At 48.9% G+C, this 24,264-nt stretch overlaps 1 protein-coding gene across 2 annotated transcripts in view; it reads left to right on the forward strand.

Annotated features, from left to right (window-relative positions):
- The window catches only part of WDR27 (WD repeat domain 27), a 141,616-nt gene extending 117,591 nt beyond the window's left edge, over positions 1-24,025 (forward strand). The window contains exons 26-27 of one of the 2 annotated variants that reach the window (XM_021085668.1): positions 2,874-3,514; positions 23,791-24,025. In XM_021085668.1, the coding sequence (XP_020941327.1) occupies positions 2,874-3,158 (285 nt within the window). In that variant the 3' untranslated portion in view covers positions 3,159-3,514; positions 23,791-24,025. The remainder of the gene's footprint in view (positions 1-2,873; positions 3,515-23,790) is intronic. The other variant, XR_002342137.1, reaches the window with a different exon arrangement.

A 24,264-nucleotide genomic window follows, 5' to 3' on the forward strand; every position in this document is an offset into this window, starting at 1 on the left:
GTTGTTTGTCTCCTTTCCTGTGTATGGTGTAATACTTTCTTGTTTCCTTGTATGAATCATAATTTCTTTGATGCTGAAAACTAGTTATATGAACATTATAAAGCTGTCCCCCTAGAAACCAGATTCTCTCACCTTCCCAGGATAATTTTTTTTTATTGCTGCTTATTGCAGATTTTTTATTGTCTTTTACTGACTTTCTTAAGGAATTCGGTAACTTCTGTATCTATCATTTGTCACTTATGACTGCTGAGGTCTCCATCCAGTTAACTTAGTTGTCAACGAATTGTTGGTAGAGCTCTCCTTAAATGTCTGGAGCCAAATGATTTCCCATCTTTGAACCCGAGCTCTGTGTGTGTGTGTGTGTGTGTACACACGTCTTCAACACGAAGCACGGCAGTGTAGCAGTCTGTCTTACAAGTCCTACACTCCTTCAAGAGCTTCAAGGTCAGCCATAGGTGAGAACTGAGGTCCTTTTCAGACCTTTCTTGAGCACGTGCTCAGCCCCAGGTGTGCATGTGGACTTCTAGAGTCCCGGGAAGGTGGCAGAGCTGCTCAGGTGCTTCTGAACATCTCACTCTCTTGCCTTCCTTCCAGGGCTTTGGACGGTGTGCGGTTGGCCCCAGATGTTACCTGTCATTCAGGAAGCAGTAACTCAGGCACTTGCCTGTAGCCATTTCAGACCAATGCTTTAGCACTGGGCCAGTCCTGGGTCAGGTGAAACAGAGGCAAGGCTTTTGATCCACTCTTCCAGGGGGACAGCAGATAGGTGAAAATAAATGATTAAAATTCTTGTAAATGAGGCCTTCTTTCCTGCTCCAACAAATATAGAACATGCAGTTAATTATTTTCATGGCTGCCTCTAAGCAAAGGAGTTGGGAATGGAACTCGAGTAAGTCAGACAGCAAACATCTTGTGGTTCTTACTGAGACTCAGCTCTTTTGTTGAGTAAATGCGCTCAGGGTTCCTGCAACCCCTTATTTAATTTTCAGACTTCTGAGAAAAAGCTAATTCTGACAGTTGATGCCAGTTTTTTTCATCGCTTTTATGGAGGGGCAGAAGTTGGAATTTCTTATTTTTCTTTTCTTTTCCTCGGAGCTACTCTTGTGATTTATTGCTTTAGCTGAATGTCAGAGTTATTTATGCACACTGAGGTTTAGACTTGGATTACATTTAATTCATAGATCAATTTTCAGGGAATTGAGATCTTTATAATTTTGACTATTTCATTCAGGAACATTATATGCTTCTCTGCTTCCTAGTGTTATTTTATGTGTCTCTTTGTAAGTTCTCTAAAAGTATAGGGTTCTTTCACACATTGTAAGTTCATCCCTCCTGTTTTACTTCTATCGTATTTATTTAAAATATTTATAAGAGATAAGTATATAATAAATATGTATGCATATTTATATTTATTTTGTAATACTGAAATAGACCATGAAGTCTATTCTTTTATTGTATTTCCTAAGAATATGTTGTTGGTATGAAAAGAAATTGTCAATTTGCAGATAATTCTTTTATTGAATATTTTTATTCACATGGCACCTCTAAGGTTTTAAAGTAACTACTCTTATGCAAATAGTGAGAACTTTGACACCTTATTTCCAAATTATGCTCCTTATTTTATTCCAATGTTTTATTAGATGATATTTACAATGGGTATTATATCAGTAGGGTGGCAGCAAAGCATCCTTGTTTAATTCTGGCCTGTGGATGTAGTTTTTTAAATTATAAAATGGTAGGTTTTAACAACAGAGAAGTTTCCGTAGCTGTAGATATGGTGTCAGTGAGTTTAGCAGAAATGGCTACAGAGCATCAAAGGTAAGCATGCTTTTCAGTGTTGGCTTGAATTTTTTCCCAGCGTTCTTAAGTACGAGCTTGTTTTACTAAGAGATCTAGGTACTCTCACTGTCCTTTGTCCTTTTTTCTTCTAATCGCTAAATGTAATATATTGAAAACATATATAAAGCAAATGTGTACAATTCAGTGATTTACTATTGCGCATTGTACCAACAGATTCTGTATCATTTCTCCGAAAATATATTCATTACTCTTGCTTTTGTTTTTTTGTCTTTTTGCCATTTCTTGGGCCGCTCCTGCGGCATATGGAGGTTCCCAGGCTAGGGGTCGAATCGGAGCCGTAGCCACCGGCCTACGCCAGAGCCACAGCAACATGGGATCCGAGCCGCGTCTGCGACCCACACCACAGCTCATGGCAAGGCCGGATCATCAACCCACTGAGCAAGGGCAGGGACTGAACCCACAACCTCACGGTTCCTAGTCGGATTCGGTAACCACTGCGCCACGACAGGAACTCCTCTGTTTGTTTTTTTAAACTACTCTTTCTTCTTAGAATAATCCAACTTTTCTTAATGTGCTATGCTTTTAATATACTGAGGGATTTGCTTTGCTGTACACCTGAAACTAGCACAGCATTGTAAGTCAGCTCTGCTTCAGTAGGAAATATATGCCGAGGGCTGGATCTCCATGGTGTATTTTGATTTAGACGTTTATGTTCATCATTGGGTGCGTGCGTGGGTGTGTCTCTGCTCGTAGGCGTCTTGTTGCGTTTTCCTGGTGGCGGCCTTGCTTTTAGTGCTTTCTTTCTTTATGCAACCTGAAGTAAAGTGAGTCTAGACCTGGAATTTGTCAGTCATTGAACTGTGTAGATTGCCAGCTGACCGTAACGTCTGCAGGCATGATGTGTCCAGTGGCTCAGGGTAACGGCTGGAAGCCCCGGCGCAGGCGCTGTGGGGAGGGGCTCTGCTGGCCCACGCCTCCTGCTTCCTCCCTGCGCTCTTGGTCTTCGGTCTCGGAGCGGGGCGCACAGGGGAGGGCCCCGCTTCTGACTGCGGCGTCTGTATCTCCTAGTGCAGGACCTGGCAGGCGGCACACGCTTGATGCATAGTCGGGAGCGCCTGCTCCACACCGCAGCTCACGGCAACGCGGAACCAGTGAACGACCGACCACAGTTTCCAGCGCATGTGCTGTTGGATTCCTCTAGAAGCTCGCCTGTGAGCAGCGCACTGACGGAAGTGCCATGTTCGTTCACAGTCCCGTTCCCGGACCCTCCGCCGCAGGCCTCATCATTATCGGGAAGTTGTTGTCTGAACGCGTCAAGGTGGACAGATTCCACGCAGGCAGTGAACAGTGGGCTCTGAATCTAAAATGTTAAGACGTGGCTGTAAAGTACCGGATGCTTCTCTCGTCGAGACACGAGTGCCCAGGCCTCTTCCTCACGAATCTGTGTGTCCTGATGACCGTCCTGACGCTTCAGCGGGACCGAAGGAGCCGTCTGCGTTCCAAGGCCGAGCCAGCGAAGCTCACGCGGCTTCCACTTTGTTGGCTGGACTCTTTGCCCTTGGGCACCAGACACCCCGTGAGGCCGCTGTGCCGGAGGCTTGCGGAGGTGCCCCTGCAGCAGCCCAGCTGAGCCCAGCAGGTGACGCCATCCGTGCGACGTGGAACAGAGTCCCCGGCTGGACTTGCCTGGCTCTTGACCCACAAACCATGAAATGTAAGGAAATGGTTCTTGCTGATCTTCAATGGCCGACCCACGGCCTGTGGAAGTTCTCGGGCAGGGGTTGAATCCGAGCTGCAAGGGCGGTGTATGCAGCAGCTGCAGCAGGGCTGGATCCTTAAGCCACCGCGCGGGGCCGGGGATCAAGCCGCACCTCTGCAGTGACCCGAGCCGCTGCAGTCAGATCCTTAACCCTCTGTGCCACGGTGGCAACGCCAAGAAAATGGTTATTATTTTAAATGACTCCGTTTTCGGCAGTCATAATGCAGCCATATATAAATAATTGGAACACCTTTTTTTTTTGTGTGTGTGTGTGTGTGTGTGTGTGTTTTACATATTATTTCTTAAAGGTGTGTTTTCTTAGTCTATCTCCATTTCTTAGCGTTGGTTGTGATTTTACCCTTCTTTAGGCATTAGTGGTTTTTCGTTTTTCACATCGTCTCCTTCCTGTCTCTTAACAGAAGTCTTAAGAAGAGACCGCATCAGGCCTGCGAGGCAGGAACTAATTTTCCCACACTTTCCCTTGCAGCATTGAACGTGACCTTCCGTTACTATGCTATCGAAGGTGGTTCAAGCCATTACAGCCCATGTGTTAAAAAGCAAACATAGACAAAGGGTGCTCTTGCGTCTGGCGATGCAGCATTCACGTGTGCAGCTTCCAGACGCGTTTTAAAGGACGTAATTAAAACCCGTCTCGCGTGTAGTCTGGTCTCTTACTGTATCTGTCATGACGCATTTCCTTGCCTTGTTGCTAATTTTGGTTTCTTCTCGAGTAAAGCAGCGAAGTGGAGGAATACAATCTGAAGGTCCTTTTGGGGCCTGTGATGTGTGGACGGCGACTTTGTAGATTTGTTAGATTTTAAACTGAACTTTCTGGTCGTCTAAGAGGTCACATGATGAGTGGGTTTTGAAATGTTTGACTTTTTGACTCTCTGCTGTTGGTACATTAAAACAGACTACACAATTAATTAACCGCGTGACCCAGAAGCCAAAGCCATGGGGAAAATCCCCCACAGGCCCCGTGGCCCGGAGCCACTGAGAGGCCCCACCATGTGCTTGCCTGACCCTCGCTTCCTGATTTATTTCGAATTCTTAGCTATAGGAAGAGAGCGTAATTTGTTTATAGTGAAAGCTTCCCTGGTTTGCCTTGTTTTTCTTTTTTTTTAAGCCAATTGAAAATTGGGTGTGAACTGCTAATGACTGAAACTTGGTGTTTGATCTTTCCCTGCCCCGAGGGAAAACAAGCAGCAAGCAGGGTAGAGGACTCAGTGTTGGGGAATTTCATAATTTTTAAAGACTGAAGCAACAGCATGACGCGCCTTGTTAACAATAATATATTGTGAAGAAATGGCTTTTGCTTAAAGCTGTCTCGGAACTCACCCTGGGACGCTCAGGCCGTTGGTACCAGGCCACGTGCGGATGGCTCCGCGGGTCCTCACGGACCTTGGAGACCAGGAGACACACTGGGTCCCCGGGGGGACCTGCGGGTGTGGTACCTTCTTCTGAGCCGCTGCTGAGTGGGGGTGAAGAACTCCTTCAAAAGCATCGTACTTCCGTTTTATTTAGCAGCGTACTCCAATTATGTCTAAGGCCGAAACAGCATTTTGTAAAATCCAAGTCCAAGTACCGCGTCACCAAAGACGTAAAGAAGACTTGGCTGTCCCGGCGGGTCAGCAGCAGCGGACTGCGTCTTCAGGCACGTTCAGGATAAAGCTTTTGCACTTCTGAGGAGACATTCTAAGGTGACAAAGCCACAGGGTACTGCCTTGGGGAGGGCAGTTTGTAGCTGCCTGTCCCTTCGGTCCTGCTTCTCTCTTTAGAATTTTGCATATAGTCAGTAGAGCTATTTTCGCTGTCATCTGAAGTCCTTTGTTTGCAACAATGTAAACTGCCACCTGTAGGCAGATGAGTGTGGTAAAGGCCCTGAACCGGGGCCCTGCTTTTCCAGGCCCTGGCATTTTATGATGACTCCACCTTCCTTTCAGGAGAGTAGTACACAAAACAGGAAGTGATCCATCCATCCATGCATCCATGCGTCCATGCATCCATCCATGTGTCCATCCATGCATCCATCCATACATCCGTCCATCCATGCGTCCATCCATCCCCATCCTCCATCCATCCATCCATCCCCCCCCCCCCCCCCCCCATCCATCCATCCATCCTCCATCCATCCTCCATCCTTCCATCCATCCATCCATCCATCAATCCATCCCATCCATCCATCCTCCATCCTTCCTCCATCCCCCCCCCCCCCCCCCCCCCCCCCCCCCCCCCCCCCCCCCCCCCCCCCCCCCCCCCCCCCCCCCCCCCCCCCCCCCCCCCCCCCCCCCCCCCCCCCCCCCCCCCCCCCCCCCCATCCCCCATCCCCTCCCATCCATCTCCCTGTCCATCAGTCCAACCATCCATTTTTCTGTGAATGACAACTGAAAACCTTGTAAGAGGGACTGAAGTGGTATCTAGAGAAAAAGTTGGAAAACCTTCTTTTAGTAAAGGGCCAGATAGAAAATCTTTTAAGCTTTGTGGGCCAAGAGGAAAACTGAGGATATTAGTATGTACTTATTTCATAGACAGGAAACAAACTCTATAATGTTTTCATGAGCGACTCTCAAAATGTAACTATAAGATTGTGTGCAGGTTTTTTTTTTTTTTTTTTTTTTGCAATACAGACCTACAGCTGAAAAGGATGAAATCATGTTTTGGGGGAATGGTAATATTGTGTTTAATTGGAGTTCAAAGTTAACAAACCTTATCATCAAAATTAACTGCAAATGTTCATCTATTAATGCTTATCTGTCACGAGATTATACACATTTCATCTTTGAAAATGTCTTTTCACACAGATAGGCATTACCGAACACTGATACCAACCCACAAGCACTGATTTCAGCTGGGTGTAGTCAGTGCTTGGCAGACCCTTGAGGAAACCGCTGGATTTTACCCTCGGTGTCTGCCGCCTCTGCCTCACCAAGTAGCAGGTTACGCACCTTCAGCTGAAGGTGTGATGGCAGCTCCGAGCGGGCAGCCAGGTGGATTTTGAAATGTGGACATTTCTTTTGCCCTTGTGTTGAGGTCTGTAAAGCACCGCTGCAACCGGGGGCCTTGTCTGAGCTCGGGAACTGTTTCTGCTTCGAATGTGTGTAGGATGGAGACCCCGACGACATGGGAAGTGCACAAAGCCACCATTACTTGTGATTCAAACATTTGTTGTCATCCAAATGATGACTTCAGCACAGAATTATAAGTATGGTTTTGCCTGGTAATTTCAGGGCGACTTTATTAGAACAGCATCAAGCCACTTCCACAGTCGTTCCAGCATTTGGTAAAAATGATGGAAGGCAGGCAGTTCTCACTGAGAAAACTTTGTCTCCACCTTGAGCTCAACTTCACTGGTGCCGAGCTCCTGGGCTGCCACGTGGTGAGCAAGTCAGCTTGTATTTCCGACAAACCTCACAGGTCTGGGGAAGGTCGGGTCTCCCAGGGCAATGCAGGTCACCAATGCACTCCCAGCTCAGAAGGACAGGATCCGTCAGAATGCCTTCTGCAAAGAGCCCCAGCTTTACACACTTTGAATTCTCAAGAGAGTTGTCAAGCCTTCTCCACCATCAATTTTAACACATCGTAGTGGATTCCACTTCAGGTTGTATCAAATCCATGTTTTCTCAATTGATTTAAAATAGTCTCAGTGGTAGTTGCTCCGTCTCTGACTGAGACTAATTCTTCAAGCACTCTGAGCTCCTGACTTCTTAAATCAACAACGCTTGAGGAAATATTACCAGTAACATTTGTTAATGCATCAGGAGTCGTGGAGAAGCTCTTGCGATAATTTGCCTTGCTATTAATGAACTACTGAGGCCACTGTCCTCAACTCTTAAATCTTCAAGCCAAAAGGCTAACGGTCTTCTTGAGCTTAATTGCTGGGCACTCATTTCTGTGGCTGCTGCAATCAGCGTGATTTAATTAACTCACAGTGTGTTCATAGCCCTCCTTGTTGAGCTGTGTGGAGGTAGCCTGTTTTAAGCTTTCTTACTTTTTTCTGGCCATGTCGTCTGCGAGTCCTGATGAGCCCTGGTCTGGCCTGTCAGTGGACAAGACACCCTTTGAGCTCAGCTCAGAGGGTATTAGCAGAACAAGCGTGATGCTGGAACAGTTCTGTGACACAGCCATCCACTGCCGCTGCATCCCAGACCCGGCTCACTGAGCCCACTTTCTCTTCTGGTTTTGACAAGGTGGTGAATGTGCTCTGGAGATAAAATGTCCTGGCTCACGGCAGTGCGCAGGTCGCTGGAGATGCCACCCATGGGTAGGGTGTGGCCGTGGCCCGTGGTGCAGCCCTCGGAGCCACATCCAGCCTCCGGCATCACCACCCCCTCCGCGCGGGAGCAGCAACTAGCCAGTGACAGTATGGGAGCACCTGGATGTGACTTTATTTGTAGATGCTGGAATTTGAACTTCATGCCATTCTCATGGGTCACAAAATATTCCTTAATTTTCCCAACCATTTGGACAGGTCAGCATGGCTCTTAGCTCGCTGGGCAGACAGAAGTGGGCTGTGAGCAGGGCTGGCTCCGAGCCTGGTTTGCTGACTCACGGAGCAAAGCCTCGGGGAGATCAGGTGCAGTCTGCAGTGAGCGGGTGGGGAGGGTACAGTTCCCACCCTGGCTAACGGCTCCCAGAGCTTCGACTTGTCACCCAGGCTCCTGGTGACGCGCCATCACTCCTTCACTCAGCAGAGGGGTCAGAGATATGGCCAGCTGCCAGCCGACCTGGTGGGGAGCCCCACCGTGGGCCTGCAGAGACGCCGGGCTCCTCCTGCAAACTGCTGCCTCCCTCCCCCTCCGCCGCCTCCCATCGGGTCCAACCAAGGACAGGGAGGAGGGAAATGCTGCTCTGGGGACATAATTGGCATTTGTGCTTGTCTTATTCTTAACCAAGTCCGTTAAGGAAAAAGAGCCCCAAAGTACAGATTGGAGACTTGAACTCGAAATGGAAAGAACGGTGGCTTTTGAGAACTCAAAATATTTTAATTTTCTTTTAAAAACTCTAAATGCCTTAAGAAGGTGTTTAATCTGATGTTATTTATAGCCCTGAAGTGTAGGCAGTTTTGTTTGAAGTCTAACCGTGTAGAGATGCAATGGATGTAGAGTTAACACTGTTTTACCGTCCACGGGGCTCCCTGAGTGATAAAGACGCATTTTCAGACCACGAAGCTAAGGCCCAGACGCCCACCCAAAACAGAGCAACCGAGTGGCAGCAGTCCACGTGGAGCGGCTGGCTCTCCTTCGGCCCCCAGGCTGCAGAGCCCGGGTCCTCACCCCACTTGTGTGCAGCCCAGCAGCGCAAGGGCCCCGGGAGGATGAGGGTGAGGGGCGCGCTCCTTGAAGCTGCTGCCTGGGGTCCACAGCTTCCCTGCGGTGGCCACGTCTCTGCCTCCTGACCTGGTCGCGCCTGGCCTGGCTGCATTCTTCCCTGTGAGCCCGCTTTTGTAAATTCCCTGCGCCCCGTTGTTTCTGGGAGTTTGGGGAATCACTACCGGTCTCTCCCCTCATTCAGTCAGACCTGCTCCGTGTCTTGATGACTTTGGGGTTCCAGACAGCAGCTACGAGGGAGGCAGGATTTAGAGGTTATCATTCAGGCCTTTGGGGAAGTTTTGTTCTCTATTCGGAACGGCACCCACAAGACCTCTGCCTCTTGTTCGGGGAGCGCTTCCTTCGAGCGCTTCCTTCAAGCGAACAGATGAAGCTTGCGGTTGCTCCGTGGGTGTTGTGTAAGGCAGGGCACCGTGATGGCACACGGGCTGCGGCACGGAGTCTGATGCTCGACTCCCTGGCAGTTACGTGACGTGCTCCGTCCGAGGGGAACATGGCGAAAGTGGAAAGCCTGGAGAAATTAGTGCCTGGACCGCCTCCAGGTACGACCTCCAGAGTTAGAGTATTTCACTTTTTAGCGCAGCTGAAATACGGCACAGTTACAGAGAAATGCAATTCCGCTGAAAACAGGGAAGTGTCATCAAAGTGCAAACGTGCACTGTGGAGCTAACTGCTGGAAGCCTTGTCTCCCCCGCTACCAGCTTGGAAGGCACTAGCTAGCGTTCGTACTCGGCAGAGTGTTTGGGAGGCCACAGGCCGCAGAGCACAGAGCTTCTCACAGGGCGCCCGGAGCAGCAGCCTTAGCTCCCTGGGAGCAGCCCCGTGGACAGAACTAGATCCTGACAATTAGCGAGCGATTTTTGCCTGATTGGAGCTTATCAGGGTCTAAAGAGTACACTACTTAAGTAGCAAAGTTAAGGCTGGTGCATTTTTGTATAATCTCTGTTCATTGCCAGAGGGAAATCTGCTCAGCCGTGGCCTGGTCACTGTCACATGGAACCCCGTGTGCCACTTACTCTGATAAACGACAGCCAAGTAATACTGCCTCTGTTGACAGGTCTCCTCTAAGGATCTGCGGCAAATCACACAAAAAGTAGAAGATAAAGTTTTCATTTCTTTTGCAGACACCCTAAGCCTAAAATAATTGGTTTTCACCAAAGCCTTGAGAGGATGCTAAGAGGGGGCAAGACGATGGCGTCCTCGAAGGCAGAGGTCTGCTGTGTTCCCAGCTTCTTTCGGAGCTGTTCTGATAGTCATCAAAGCTGAGGGAGTTTTGCAGTCGGCAGCGTTCCCATTATTTAGATTCTGTGATGAGCATTTTACTGCATTTGCTTTATCACATTAACTTATCTGCTCAGTAATCCATCTGATTTTTGATGCATCTCAAAATGGATTTTATACATCAGGATGCGTCCCGCCAATACCTCAGCACCTGCAGTTTTAACCTGAGATTACCACTTGAAACCAGAATTTTGTCCCACTTATTAGCAAAGCTTCCCTTTAAAGGCACAGGAGCCCAGCATATGACACCAGGGATAAAATCGAGACTAGATGGGCTTTTAATTTTATGGCTTTTGGGCTGAAATCCTGTGTAGGTGTTGAGCCAGATCGATACAGGTTTAAAATAATGGAGAAAGGATGTATGAGTGGCAAGCGCTTAACTGACAGTTGCTTCTTCCATGTGGTCGTGGGAACACGGAGCAAGCCCAGGAAATTAAGCAGAAATTAAAAATGTTAGCAGCCCACATGCGCTGAAAAGTCCCCAGACACGTAGCTGACAAGTTTGCTTGCAATTTTTTCCCAGTCAAACACTCTCATCTCGACTCCAAAAAAAAAGAGCGTGTAATGAGCTGAGGGATGACAAGCCGCGACATCTGGGGACAGCGCTTGGAAGCCAGAGAGAGGGTGCCATTCCCAAATGCCCGCACTCGTATTTCTTCCCAGAAATGTTTCACAGTGCTCGGGGCGGGGGGGACCGGTCACCCGTCATCAAGTTGGTGAGGATCGGCCGACTGACTGGGGGTCAGCACCTGTGGGAGGTCTCCGTCTTTGGGCCCGTTAGTGCCCACCCTCGATCTGGATTTTTCTTATTCGTTCCGGTTACACTGGCTGCACAGCCCTCGCCGTTTTCTTGGTGGTGGTTGTGAGTGGCCCATCGCACTGGTTATCCTTGACCTCCCGCACCCCTTTGCTGGAACTCCAGCTCTCATCTGAAGGCTTGGGAGCTGCTAGCAGAGGACATCCCAAGATTTTCAGGCCACCTCCTCACTCACCAGAGAAGTCCTGTGTTCAGACGCAGCCAGAGGAGCACCTGACAGGTGTCTTTTGACCCGTGTGTCCTGGCAAAGTTCATGGCCAGTGTGACAATTTGAACTTCCTTTTCTTTCTTTTCTTTTTTTTTTGGCTTTTTGTCTTTTTAGGGTCACACCCATGGCATATCGAGGTTCCCAGGCTAGGGGTCTAATTGGAGCTACAGCTGCCAGCCTGCGTCACAGCCACAGCAACGCCGGATCCAAGCCACGTCTGCGACCTACACCACAGCTCACGGCAACGCCGGATCCTTAACCCACTGAGCGAGGCCAGGGATCAAACCTGTAACCTCTTGGTTCCTAGTTGGCTTTGTTTCCGATGCGCCACGATGGGACCTCCCAACATGTGGTTTCTCATTCATTATTTCCAAAGGTTATGATTCGTATGATATTGACCTAGTCCTGAGAGAGTGACCTGCTTCCTGATTAATTTTCATAAAATCCCCATGTGTTTCTGAAAGAATATGTGCATATCGTATGACTGTTGTTACAGGATTCTCCCTAATACCTCTTAGGTCATGTCTTGACGAAACTCGGTGTTTCTCGGATCTTCGAACACGTGACGGTGGATGCTCTTGGCCCTTGGACGTGTGTGTTCAGCAGGGGGACCGAAGCCCGCCTCTGGGTTCATGCTGCGTCGCTGTCTGCTTGCTCCCTCCCAGCCCAGTGGGCGTCCGGAGGCTCCGTGTGCAGTGGGTGGGTTTATCTTCCCGGGGGTTTTGCTTTGTGTGACTGCTTTTCATTCCTTTTATCCCCCACTTATGTTTATGGAGTTAAATTAATTGTCTTTCATATTAACAGCACCACACTGGCTTTATATGGGCTAGTATTTACGTGGTGTAGTTTTCTCATCTGTTTACTTTCGATCTTTGTAGTAGAATTTCTTAATTTTATAGTTGCTGCCTTTTAACCAGAGAATTTACACATTCACAATATTTTGGGCGACCGATATATTTAGATTTACTTTTACAAATGAATTTTGCTGCTTTTCGTCCTGTGCTTTGATTCTTTCGTTTCCTTTTCTGCCTGTGAAAGGTTGATTTATGAATATTTTTTCCCAGGGTTGGTTGGACACTACAGATTGTAGTTCTGTTGTGTTTTAAGTATTCCTCCAATGTTGTAACTGATATACCTAGTTACACATTTTAACGAGGCTGTCTGAGATGACCCAGGGTCTGTTTCCCACTGGACAGAGCCCTGGGCAGACCGATGTGGCGTCCTGAGCTTGTGACTGTCTAGTGTCCGTCCGTTTCTGTCACTGCTTTTTCTCGTATCTCGTTTCTTCCGCTAGGTCACCTTCTCGTGTTGAAATATGACTTTTCACATTATCGGCCCCGCCGTGAGATGTCGGAAGGGATACTGGCCTCTGAATCTATGAAAATTCCTCGTTTTGCCTTCGTGCCTGGATGCTGGTTCAGCTTGGTGTACGTTTCTAGACTGACAGGATGAGCATATTCATAATAATCTCATTCGTAACACTCTGAAGATACTATTTCATTGCATCCTGATGTCTGATGCTGCTCATGAGGCATCTGCCCTCTTTTGCGTCTTCAAATGGTGGGGCCCCCAAAATGCCTGTGTTATTCCCCCCGGATTCTATTAGATATATGTTTGAAAAAAGAACCAATAGCCTACATCTCATCACCGCGTGCTGTTTCCTTAATAGCATTTTGCAACTATGGGGAAAAAAATACTTTTGAAACTCTTAAAGTGTCATCCACAGCACTTAACTAAGCCTTTGAATCGGTTTATCCCCGAGTCGGGGTTTTGGAGGGTCCCTTGCTAGTCTCTTCCACCGAACGGTTTAAAACGCGTTCTGTCTCGGCAGGCGGCCTTCTGAGACCTTTTCCACTGTCGCTTACAATTTCCAATGTGTTTTTATCACCTTCACCTTCTTATATTTTTCTGCAATTCGGAAAGTAATTTCCTGTTTTTTCTAATTTGGCTATTGGCCATTCATCTCTTTGGGGATTTTCAGCATATGTATTTTTTTTTCCCACTGTACAGCAAGGGGGTCAGGTTATCCTTACATGTATACATTACAATTACAGTTTTTCCCCCACCCTTTCTTCTGTTGCAACATGAGTATCTAGACAAAATTCTCAATGCTACTCAGCAGGATCTCCTTGTAAATCTATTCTAAGTTGTGTCTGAAAAGCCCAAGCTCCCGATCCCTCCCACTCCCTCCCCCTCCCATCAGGCAGCCACAAGTCTCTTCTCCAAGTCCATGATTTTCTTTTCTGAGGAGATGTTCATTTGTGCTGGATATTAGATTCCAGTTATAAGTGATATCATATGGTATTTGTCTTTGTCTTTCTGGCTCATTTCACTCAGTATGAGATTCTCTAGTTCCATCCATGTTGCTGCAAATGGCATTATGTCATCCTTTTTAATGGCTGAGTAGTATTCCATTGTGTCTATATACCACATCTTCCAAATCCAATCATCTGTTGATGGACATTTGGGTTGTTTCCATGTCCTGGCTATTGTGAATAGTGCTGCAATGAACATGCGGGTGCATGTGTCTCTTTTAAGCAGAGTTTTCTCCGGATAGATGCCCAAGAGTGGGATTGTGGGGTCATATGGAAGTTCTATGGGTAGATTTCTAAGGTTTCTCCAAACTGTTCTCCATAGTGGCTGTACCAGTTTACATTCCCACCAGCAGTGCAGGAGGGTTCCCTTTTCTCCACAGCCCCTCCAGCACTTGTTATTTGTGGATTTATTAATGATGGCCATTCTGACTGGTGTGAGGTGGCATCTCATGGTAGTTTTGATTTGCATTTCTCTTATAATCAGCGATGTTGAGCATTTTTTCATGTGTTTGCTGGCCATCTGTATATCTTCTTTGGAGAACAGTCTATTCAGGTCTTTTGCCCATTTTTCCATTGATTGATTGGCTTTTTTGCTGTTGGGTTGTGTAAGTTGTTTATATATTCTAGAGATTAAGCCCTTGTCGGTTGCATCACTTGAAACTATTTTCTCCCATTCTGAAAGTTGTCTTTTTGTTTTCTTTTGGGTGTCCTTTGCTGTGCAAAAGCTTTTCCGTTTGATGAGGTCCCATGGGTTTATTTATTTTAAATTACTCCTCAGACCATGATTTTCATTTCAGATTTATCTGGCGTGCAGTTATTTTCCAACTGTTATTTAGTTTCTGTCTTAGCATTCAGTTAAATGTTTTATCATTTTGGTTTACGGATTCGGTTTTTGTTGAAAAGGTGCTCAGTCTTCCTCTTTCTGCTTCTTTGCTGCTTCTCCCGGGACTGGGTTTCTGTGACGGCGTTTCCCACATTCTCTGGGTCCCGAGCGCAGAGCCCTGGGGTGGGGCCTCCCGCGGGTGACCGAGGGCCCTGTGCTGGTCGTTTCAGGGCAGGGACGTCCCCCTCGATGCGCCTGGGTGTCCTTTTCCGTCCAAACTGCAGCTCAGGCCACTGTGACCGTCAGCGCTGATCAGGGGCAGAGGAGCCCCCACTGTTCCTGGGCCCCCAACTGCGGAAACACTTCCTGCCGGGAGCTGGGAGCTCAAGGCAGAAGCTCGTGTTTCTGTTTCATGTCTTTTTTTTTTTTTTGGCCATGCCTGTGGCATGTGGAAGTTCCCAGGCCAGGAACTGCACCCGGGCCACAGCAGTGACAACACTGATTCCTTAACTGCTAGGCCACCAGGGAACTCTTGTTTCTGTTTCATTACTGCTCGTGGAAATTTTGTTTTCAGCCTGGCTATGCCAATTTGTTTTTCTCTGGTTATATTTTGTATATAATTTCTATGTTTGAAATAAAAGAACTGCCTCAAAGTATGAATTAAAAACTCAATCTTTAGCAGAAGTTTCATTTAGACATTGAATAATGCAACTTTAAAAGGGGTTGGGAATTAGGAATTTCACACTTCACATATAGAGTACAAACCTAAAAAAAAGTAATTTTTGGCATCCTGCTGTGGTGCAGTGGTTAACAAATCCAACCAGGAACCATGAGGTTGAGGGTTCGATCCCTGGCCTCAGGCCCTTGCGTGGGGACGGGGCCCGTGGAGTCCCTGGTGGCTGGTGACCCTGCCCTCCAGCTCATCTCGGAAGTGGTGCTGATGGACTGTTCCAGAACGAGCCCTTCCCGGGGCTGCTGGCTCGGCACTGAGTCACCGGGAGCGTCCACCCCGGGCAGCCCTCTGTGTCGCCATCCAAATCGGAACCAGGCCCAGGCCGCCTCCCCGCCGGCACACAGGGCAGAGACGCGGAGCTCGGCTGGAGCCTGCGGATCCGAGTTCCTGGAACAGCTCACGGGAGAAGCCAGAGGCCGACCACAAAGCATTTCCACATGTTGGACTTCGGCAAACTGAAACGAAGTGGAAATATTTGTCCTGGATCAGAAATGTCTGAGAAGTAATGAAATTAGAGAGTTTAAATCTGTGCAGAGCTCGGCCTTGGCTGCGCGGTGGAAGCATCTGGAGAGATTTCAGAGACCGGAGTGCCAGGCCCATCCCGGAAATCCAGTTCAGTGATCAGGACTGGGATCCGGTCAGTAGCCCGCGAGTCCCTGCGACGTCCAGATGGCCAAGACGTGGGGTGAGCGGGCGAGGCCCGGGCGGGTGACACCCGGCCTGCAGGAGAGGCTGGTCCCCTGCTGTGGAGCGGGTGCCGCTGCGTCGCGGGCCGTCTTTTCCAAAATGTGTCAAACCAAGCCGGTGACCGTCCAGGCTGTGCCTGGGGGACCGCGGCGCCCTCCCCAGCGCTCCTCTGCCGTGACGGCTGTGAAAGGAACAGTCTCGAGTGTAAACCAGGTTTAAGCTTTTAATCCGAGCTAAATCTTCGTACTTAGTGGAGTTCCCATCGGGGTTCAGTGGTGAACAAACCTGACTAGTATCCATGAGGACGTGGGTTTGATCCCTGGCCTCGCTCCGTGGGGTAAGGACCCGGCATTGCCGTGAACTGGCGTGCAGGTGGCAGACGCAGCTCGGATCCCACGTGGCTGTGGCTGTGGCTGTGGTGTAGACCGGCAGCTGCAGCTCCATTAGACCCCTAGCCTGGGAACCTCCATGTGCCACAGGTGCGGCCCTAAAAAGACAAAAGACCAGGAAAATCTCCGCCTCTGTCGGGCAGAGCACTGTGTGCAGAGACCACAGGCTTCCGCTGTGGAGGTGGAGCCTTACAGGCTGTTCACAGGAAGGGATTAACACCGGTCTACACCGGCCTGAGGAGCCCCCGGGGGAGCCAGGAGGCGGGCCGTGCAGACCCTCAGACTTCACAGCCAGGTGGGGTCCGCCTGGACGGCGGCTCTGCGCCTCGTGTTTCCCAGATGACCTCCAGCCCCGGAGCCGCACGACCCACCTGGAAGATAAGGTGCCAAGCGAAGGCGAACGCAGACGCGACGCGGGCGGAGAGATGAGTGCTGTTCCGGAGCCTCAAGCGCCGGCCGTTGACGTCCCTGAAGCCTCAGAACCAGGGCCTTTTGCGGGAACAGCTTCTGCCAAGTTAAAACTGGCGGGAAAGCAGTGCTGCTGGTGCCTGTGCATCCGTGAGGTGCCTTGTGTGTCACACACGTGAGTCTGCGTCTGTGCTAACATGCGCTGTGTGTGTACATCCACCCATGTTCTGAGGCATAATTACAGCCCTAACCCCGTTTGACAGATGAGAAAACCGCGGATAACTTACTCGAGGCTGCACACCTCCCTGGGTCTGCCCAAGCGCTGTTTCTGCCTCAATCCTGGAGAAATCCTTTTTTGTTTGTTTGTTTTACAAGATATTAACTATAGTTCCCTGCGCTATACAGTAGCTGCTCGCTGTTTCGTTATTTCATGTACAGTCGTGTGTGTCTGCTCCTCCCAATCTCCTGATTTGTCCCTCTCAATGGTCATTTGTATCGTTTTGTTAGAATGCACGTACAGGGGATGTCACAGGGAATGTGTCTTCCTCTTTATGACTGGCTTCACTTGGTGCAATAATCTCTAGGTCCATCCACATCGCTGCGAATGGCATTCTGGCGTCTTTCTTTACGGCCGAGTCGTATTCCACTGTATGTATGTACCACGTGGTCTCTATCCATCCCCGTTGACTGACATTTCAGTTGCTTCATCCTCGGTCTTCTTATCACTTTTACTCCATACGAGCCTCTAAGGTGGTTTTTCTTTGTGCAAGATTCGAGAGGGAGAGAGAGTTGGAGGGCCGTCCTTTTGGTTTTGTTCTAGCTATCAAACCAAGTTCAGAAATATCATAGGACAAGGGGGTTTTATGATGGATTAAAAAAGATGAAAAGCAATACATGATACTGTACCCTTCAGAGAGGTAATTTAAATTAGCTACAAACAAACTATTCTCATATTGCAAAGTTCTCCTTTTCTGCTCACTGTCATATTTGAAGTAATTAGATAAGAAAAGCATGGACACAATCTCAAGATTCTGCTTTAAAGAACAATCGAAAGTCTGTTCTCATTCCTCAGTTCCTTCTTTTAGTGGATAAGGCTGCAGAGTGAGTTTTTCGTGAGAAGATCTTAGACTTGTCTGCTCATCTACAGCTCTGTTCTCCTGAGGCACGAGAGCCGCGACTTCTGGCTCCCTTCAGCCAAAGACGAACAACGGCTGATTCGTTCTGGCACAAATATGTGTCGTGTTTGAATGAGGCAGGAGCCCGAGCCTGGCAGTTCAGCAGTGGTGTGTCTCTTCTCAGGCTCGAGATCTCCATTCTCGCCCCGTCCTCTTAGACGTGGTGCTGCTGAGCCGAGCATCTCCATCTGGCTCTTAAGTTATTGTTTTTTAGGATCTCTCCACTGTGCACACATAAGCTGTGTGATCCTGAAAAGGCATCTTTTTAAAGTTTTAGGCATTCAAACACCCAGAGACATCCCTTCCCCAAGTCCCCCAACAGCCACGGTGGAGAACGCCCCCCCGCCCCAGGCCTCCTGAGCTCCTGTGCAGTCAACGCCCTCTTTCCACCCCAGCCACTCACTTGATTTCTGGCCCCAACTGTTTTTTTTTTTTTTTAAGGAAATGACATAAATCGAATAATAGAGTGTGTGCTCAGGGCATGGACTCATGCATTCAGCTTTTCGGGGGGTCTTCATATTTTTTCACTTTCCAGCAGTTCGTTCCATCAAGGTTATGACGCTTGGTGTGCCCACTCACCAGTTGCTTGAATTTTAGTCTGTAATGAACACAGTACAGGAACGTTCATGAACAGCTCTTTGTGTGAATGCGTTTTTATTTTTCTTGGATACACACTTACATCTGGGATTTCTGCGTCGTATATTAAATGTATGTTTTACCTTATAAGAAACTGCCAAAGCACTTTCCATGTGACGATGCAATTCTGTGCTCCCAGAGATACGAGTGGATGAGAATTCCACTTGTTTCACAATGAGGGCAAGGTATGTTTTATTTATATAAAGCAAAAAGTGATTACACATGTATTTCAGTTGTGAATAAACCTATGTGAATCCTAAATAAAATATATCCCACTGATTTCAACTGTGCACTTAAAAATGCATGTTGGTTAAGTAGGATTTATCCCCAAATGAAAGACTGGTTCAACCTCAGGAGATCTAATGACTTAATTCACTACTTGGATAAGAGAAAATATTTTGTTATTTCAGTAGATGCAGAAAAAGCATTTGTGTCCACTATTGTGGGAAAAAGGGCTAAGTCAGCTTGATATTTTTCCTGTTAGATAATGAGAACTAAAAAGCATAGAAAGAAAAACAGTATGTTATTGGTTCAAACTGAAATAAAGCCATAGTGATAGCATAGAGAATTCAGAGATAGACTTGTTAAGTATGGGTCCCACAAAATGGTGGGGAAAGATAGATAATTTGGTACAATGTTTAGGAAAAATTGCCCATTATGAAAAGAAATAAAACTGTATTTCTGTTTAAACCTGCATACATCGAGTGACTTAAATGTCTAAGATTGAAATGTACTGTAAGTAAGTAGAATAAATTCTAGGAAAATAGCTTTGTGACTTCTGTTTGGAAGAGACTTTTTAAACAAAACTTGGAAAGTATAAAACACTAGGCAAAAAATGTTGGTGCCTGATTTTCATCAAAGTTAAATGTGCATTTTCAGTGGCAGACACCATGGCAGAGCTCCTGGCCAATAGCTGACAGTCATACTTAAAATGAGTGATATATAAAAAAGGGGGCCTTTGCTCTCACTGCGTCTCAGTCACTTGGGGCCTGCGCTCTGGTGTCCTTGCCCTACCCCGTTCTTACCGAACCCAAATCTCTGACTAGAGGTGGGCCCACTCCCTGTGGAAAAGATTCAGAATGAGGCCACCAGTTGAGAGTGGCGATTGTGCCTACTGTCCTGGAGGCTTAGCATAAAATGTGCCTTTATTATTATTTAATTTTCCTATAACTCATTTCGTTCCGTCAACGACAGTTTATTTTTTCCCTGGTTCTGATTAATTCTAGGTAAGAGTCCTTCAAATATTCCCTCTTCTCCATTCTCTTGGAGCTCTCTTTTTCTGGAACTCTTATTAAACAAATATTCTCTCCTCTGGAATTCCTATTAAATTAATAGGAATTAATAATAGTCTGATTAATAGACTAATTAATAATTAGTCTGTCATCTAAACTTTCACATATTTCATCCTTCCAACTCTATGAGCCAGATTCCAGATGATTTCTTCATATCTATTTTCCAGTTTACTAATTCTCTCTTCAGCTGTTTCTAATCAACTCTTCAATTCTTAATTCATCAATTGACTCTTTTTTAAAACTATAGTTGATTTATGGTGTTGTGACCATTTCTGCTGTACAGCAAAGTAAATAAATAAATATATATATATATATATATTTATATACACACACATATATATATTTCACACTAACTGCCCTGGAATTTGCAATCAGTGCCCCTGCTTCAGCTGGAATCGAACATTCACTCTGATGGGACAACCTCCTTTTATTTGAGGAAAGAAAGCATCCCCACCCCATAGCTTGTCCTTCAGCCCCACCGCTCTTCTGGGGACTTTCCACCCACACGGTTATCATAGGACTGTCCGGTTGCTGATCACACAGTCCCACGGGGGCCAGATTTTGAAATTGAAACTGAGAGGAAGCAGGGGCAAAAGGTGAAACCTGGTAGCTTAAGTGATCTAGATTTTGTTGCTATTTGTGGCATTTGTTTTGTTTTCTTCTGGCCACGTGGACCAGAGAATTAGAAACACATGGTTTCCAAGAGTAAGGAGACTAGGAAGTCATGCATCAGGGCTCAGACACAGGTGGTGAGGACAGAGTCCCAGGGACAGTTAAGTCTGTGGCTTTGGCTTCTCCTGACTCCAAAATTTTGTTCCATTTTGTTCTTAGCTTCTTTAGACGGTCCAGTAACATGGAACAGAAGGCCTTCTGTTAAGCTAGTCCAAGTTGGCTTTCTGTCCGTTGCAATCGGAAGTCATTCATGTCCCTGTGCAGAGGGATCGGGAGAGCTTTCCTTTTCCTGAGTCTGGGCTGTACTTTGTCACCTGGCTCCAAGGACGTGTCTCATGTCCTTAAAAAAGAATCATCTCGGCTGGCCCTCTCTCTGACTCCCGGAGCCTCCGTTTTCCAGGAGGATCCTGGCACCCGCCCTTCTGCCTCCTTTCATCTTTTCCGCCCCACGTGGCACCTGCTCCACAGCGGCCAGTGCAGGCACCTGGGACGGACAGGGTGTGCTCCACGTGTGTCGAGGGAGACCTGACATTCAAGGGTTGACTCTGAGCCAAATCCGAACCAAAGTCACGTGAACGGGACCTAACGTGTTGCCCCCCTAGCTTTTGTAGCTGTTTCCTTTTCTTAGTGGTTCAGGAGTTTGGAAGTAGAGGTACCACTGCTATCTGAAAAGGGTGTTGTTTTGAGTCCCTTCTAACAAGAGATCATTAATGTTCTAAGGTGTTGCCAGTGTGGGATGTATGGCAGCATTTTGCAGACGAAGTTATTTTTTTATCCTGGATATGTATGATTTTTCATCCTCTCTGGTATACTCCAATTAAAGAGAAGTTTTCAAATAAAGGTGACACATGCCCATGAGCATAAAATTTTTCTGGGACTTGTGCAGTTTTGCCCCAGTGCGAACTTGCCTTTTCTTTGAAAGAGGACTAGGCCTTCCCTCTCGAACAGTGGACATTTTTGAGCCCAGATCTGCACTGTGAGCCTCAGCTGATGGATGAGGTTATTATAACCACCAGAGCCCAACCCCGCTGGCACCCAGGCCGTGGGCTTCCCGCCTCCGGACTGTGGGAAAGAAATGTGTGATGTTTCCACACTGCCCAGTTCAGTCCTTTGTTATACGGCCCAAGTGGCTAAGCCGGGCTTCCAGGGGTTGTGAGTGCTGGAGAAGGCAGAGAGCCAGAGGACGCGGTCGAGTCCCAGCTGGTGGCCCCTCTGTGAGGTTGGCAGAGGCCTCCCAGTCCATGCCTAGGCCATGTCAACGTCTCCAAAGCATCTGTGGGCCCAGGACCGGGCCTGGGTGTTTTATGCAGCTCCCACATTGCCTGCGACCGTGGGACTCCGAAATCCACCTGCCCCACCACCCTGGACGCGGTATTTACTTATTACACAGGGGTGGCGTGGAGGAATGCTGGACCCAAGGTAAAAGCCAGCTTTGGCTTTTGTTTAAATTCTTGACCATAAGACTAAGGGGAGTAAAGCAGTGACTTAAGGGGATGTATTGGCAGATGTTTGCAAGAGGGGCTGGAAGACAGTGGGGCCAGGGGCAGAGCTGAGGCAGAGGTTGCATGATTCCTGCGTGAGTGACACGGCCCAGCCTGGTACAGCCATCTGAAGGGGCTGGAGGGCGAGGTCACAGCAGGCAGATGCCGCTCAGTGTGTTGTTTGAACAGAGGGAAGATTCCGGGTGAGTCCTGAGCTCACGGCATCTGACAGATGGGGTCACAGTAGGATGAGTAGGAGTTGGATTTGAAGTCACACTGTGACATCCACCTGGTCACAGACAGTGTAACGCTTTAAAATACGGCATTTCGCCGCAGACCAGAGGTCACCGTGAGGCCCTTAAAAATGCCATCTTAGCGTCTGCACGTGGAGCCATCAGCTGATTGGGCAAGACGAGGTTACCACCGTCGCAGTTGTTCTGCTCTGAGTCCTCTGGCAAAGGGGATGCTCAGCCTGGTAAATTAAGAAGCATGTTTGTCAGGCTACTCTGTCCCTATTAGGGAAATGTGTCTCTAATGACAGAGCTCGAACTGTGCACTTTTACTGCTTCCTCAGCCTCTGCAAGAAAAACCGCTTCACTCATTTGTTCTTTAATCAAGTTGATATATTAAAAAAACCCTCTGCTCTTTGGGGAGGAGCGGGGGTCTTGGAGACGAGCCCGCCTGGGGCTGGTGTGATCCAAGCATTCCAAGCCACCCCGGGACCTCGTGGAGGGACTCTTGGCCAGGGCTGCTGTGTGAGCTGGTGCAGCCCTCGTGGCCCAGAGGTAGGACCGCGCTGAGGTCTCAGACCCGGCGGTAATTCGTAGCGTGGACCCTGTTCAGACTCTGTGATGGCCCGGGGCTCAGCCATGTAGATGCCAACTTCAGATCGTTGCCAAAATTGTCCTAGTAAAGGACACAGTCACTGCTCCACTGTCACTGGTGGCACCGAGCTCCCCGGGGCGCTGTTGGTGAAGCTGAGGGCACCGCCCGTCTGCAGGGACCCAGCCTGGCAGTTTGCTCTCCCAGCTCCCCCGAGGGCTCTGGCCGGTCCGCGCAGGCCGGGGCTTCAGGGTCACTGCAGGGCACAGGTTTCCCCTCCATGGGTCAGATGAGGTGGACACGGGAGTCGGGAGGTGAATGGAGGGGGGCTTCATGGCCAAGACAGGGACGTGGGGGGCAGGACCCGCTGTGTCCCCTCCTCCCCCCGCTTCCCACGGTGAAGCCCCGCCTCTCCTGCGGCTGCATGTGGAGGTGACCTTGAACGAGCCCCGGGTGGGTCCCCCCAGTGGGGTGGGCCTGGCAGGGGCCTGGCCAGGTGCACAGGGCTGACGGCCCACTGAGGACCTGCTGAGCATGGCCAAGTGCAGCCTGGCAGGGGCCTCCCCTGCACCTGACCGAGCCGATGCCCGTCTTGGACCTCTAGCCTCCGGCCTGTCCGTGGTGTCCTGTCACGGCAGCTGGAGCCCACTAAGCCAGAGGCCCCAGCGCTTGCCGCCTCTCTCGAATCTGCTCCTGGAAATGCAGCCCGTGCCAGGGGGCCAGAGGGCGGCCACTGCTGAAGCCTTGCCCTTGGTCCTGACCCAGCTGCCCTGTGCCGGCCACGGAGTTCTGGGTCCCCCTCCAGGGAGGCCCCGCTGCACCAACGTAGACACCAACATGGTGCATCGGGGTCCTGAGTGCTCGTGGTTGGTTGGTTGAGACTATGGGACATTTAGAAAGGACACCTGTCCCCTTCGGGCAGTGTGGACGGATCGATTCTGACCAGAGCACTCACAAATACTAGAATAGCAGCCAGATGCAGCTGGATCAGGCAAGTCTAAGGATAGTGCTGGTAGCATACATAGATTTTACTATTTTTAATGCATTTGGCTCTACGGTCTAGAAAATTACAATAAGGAGACGTACCCTGTAACCTCGCTCTTCCATGGGTTCCTCAGTCAGTGAAAGTGATTGAAGCCACACGGCGCTTTCTCTTCCGTCACAGCTCGCCACGGCCACCTTGGACGGCAAGCTTCAGCTGTTTCAGGCCGAGGGATGCTGACCTGAGCCGGGGACTGTGACAGGCTCCTCCTCCTGCCCGTGGCTGGCTGTACCTACGCCCCCTCCTGCTGGTGGCCTTCCTGCTCCCTTCAAGGGTCCCCCTTATTGCGAAAGGAGAAATGAATGGCATCCGGGACTTCTGCACAGAATTTGGTAAAGTTAAAATAAAGAAAAAAAAACAACCCTGCGTTTATTTCATAACTTGCACTTTGCAGCGAGGGTGGGGGAGGGACAGAGACGGAGACGGGAAGGGCGGTGGAAACACAGCAGCGGCGGTGCCCCCCCCCCCGCCTCTGGTTGGTGGGCACGGCTGGGCTTCTGCGCCCCCTCCCTTGTGGGTGACTGACGGGGGCGGAGACAGGGTCCGGTCGCCCCGCAGGGGTTCCTCAGAGACGGATCTGGCGCCAGAGATCCCAGA

This window comes from Sus scrofa, chromosome 1 (genome assembly GCF_000003025.6).
Source record: "Sus scrofa isolate TJ Tabasco breed Duroc chromosome 1, Sscrofa11.1, whole genome shotgun sequence".
Lineage (NCBI taxonomy): Eukaryota > Metazoa > Chordata > Mammalia > Artiodactyla > Suidae > Sus > Sus scrofa.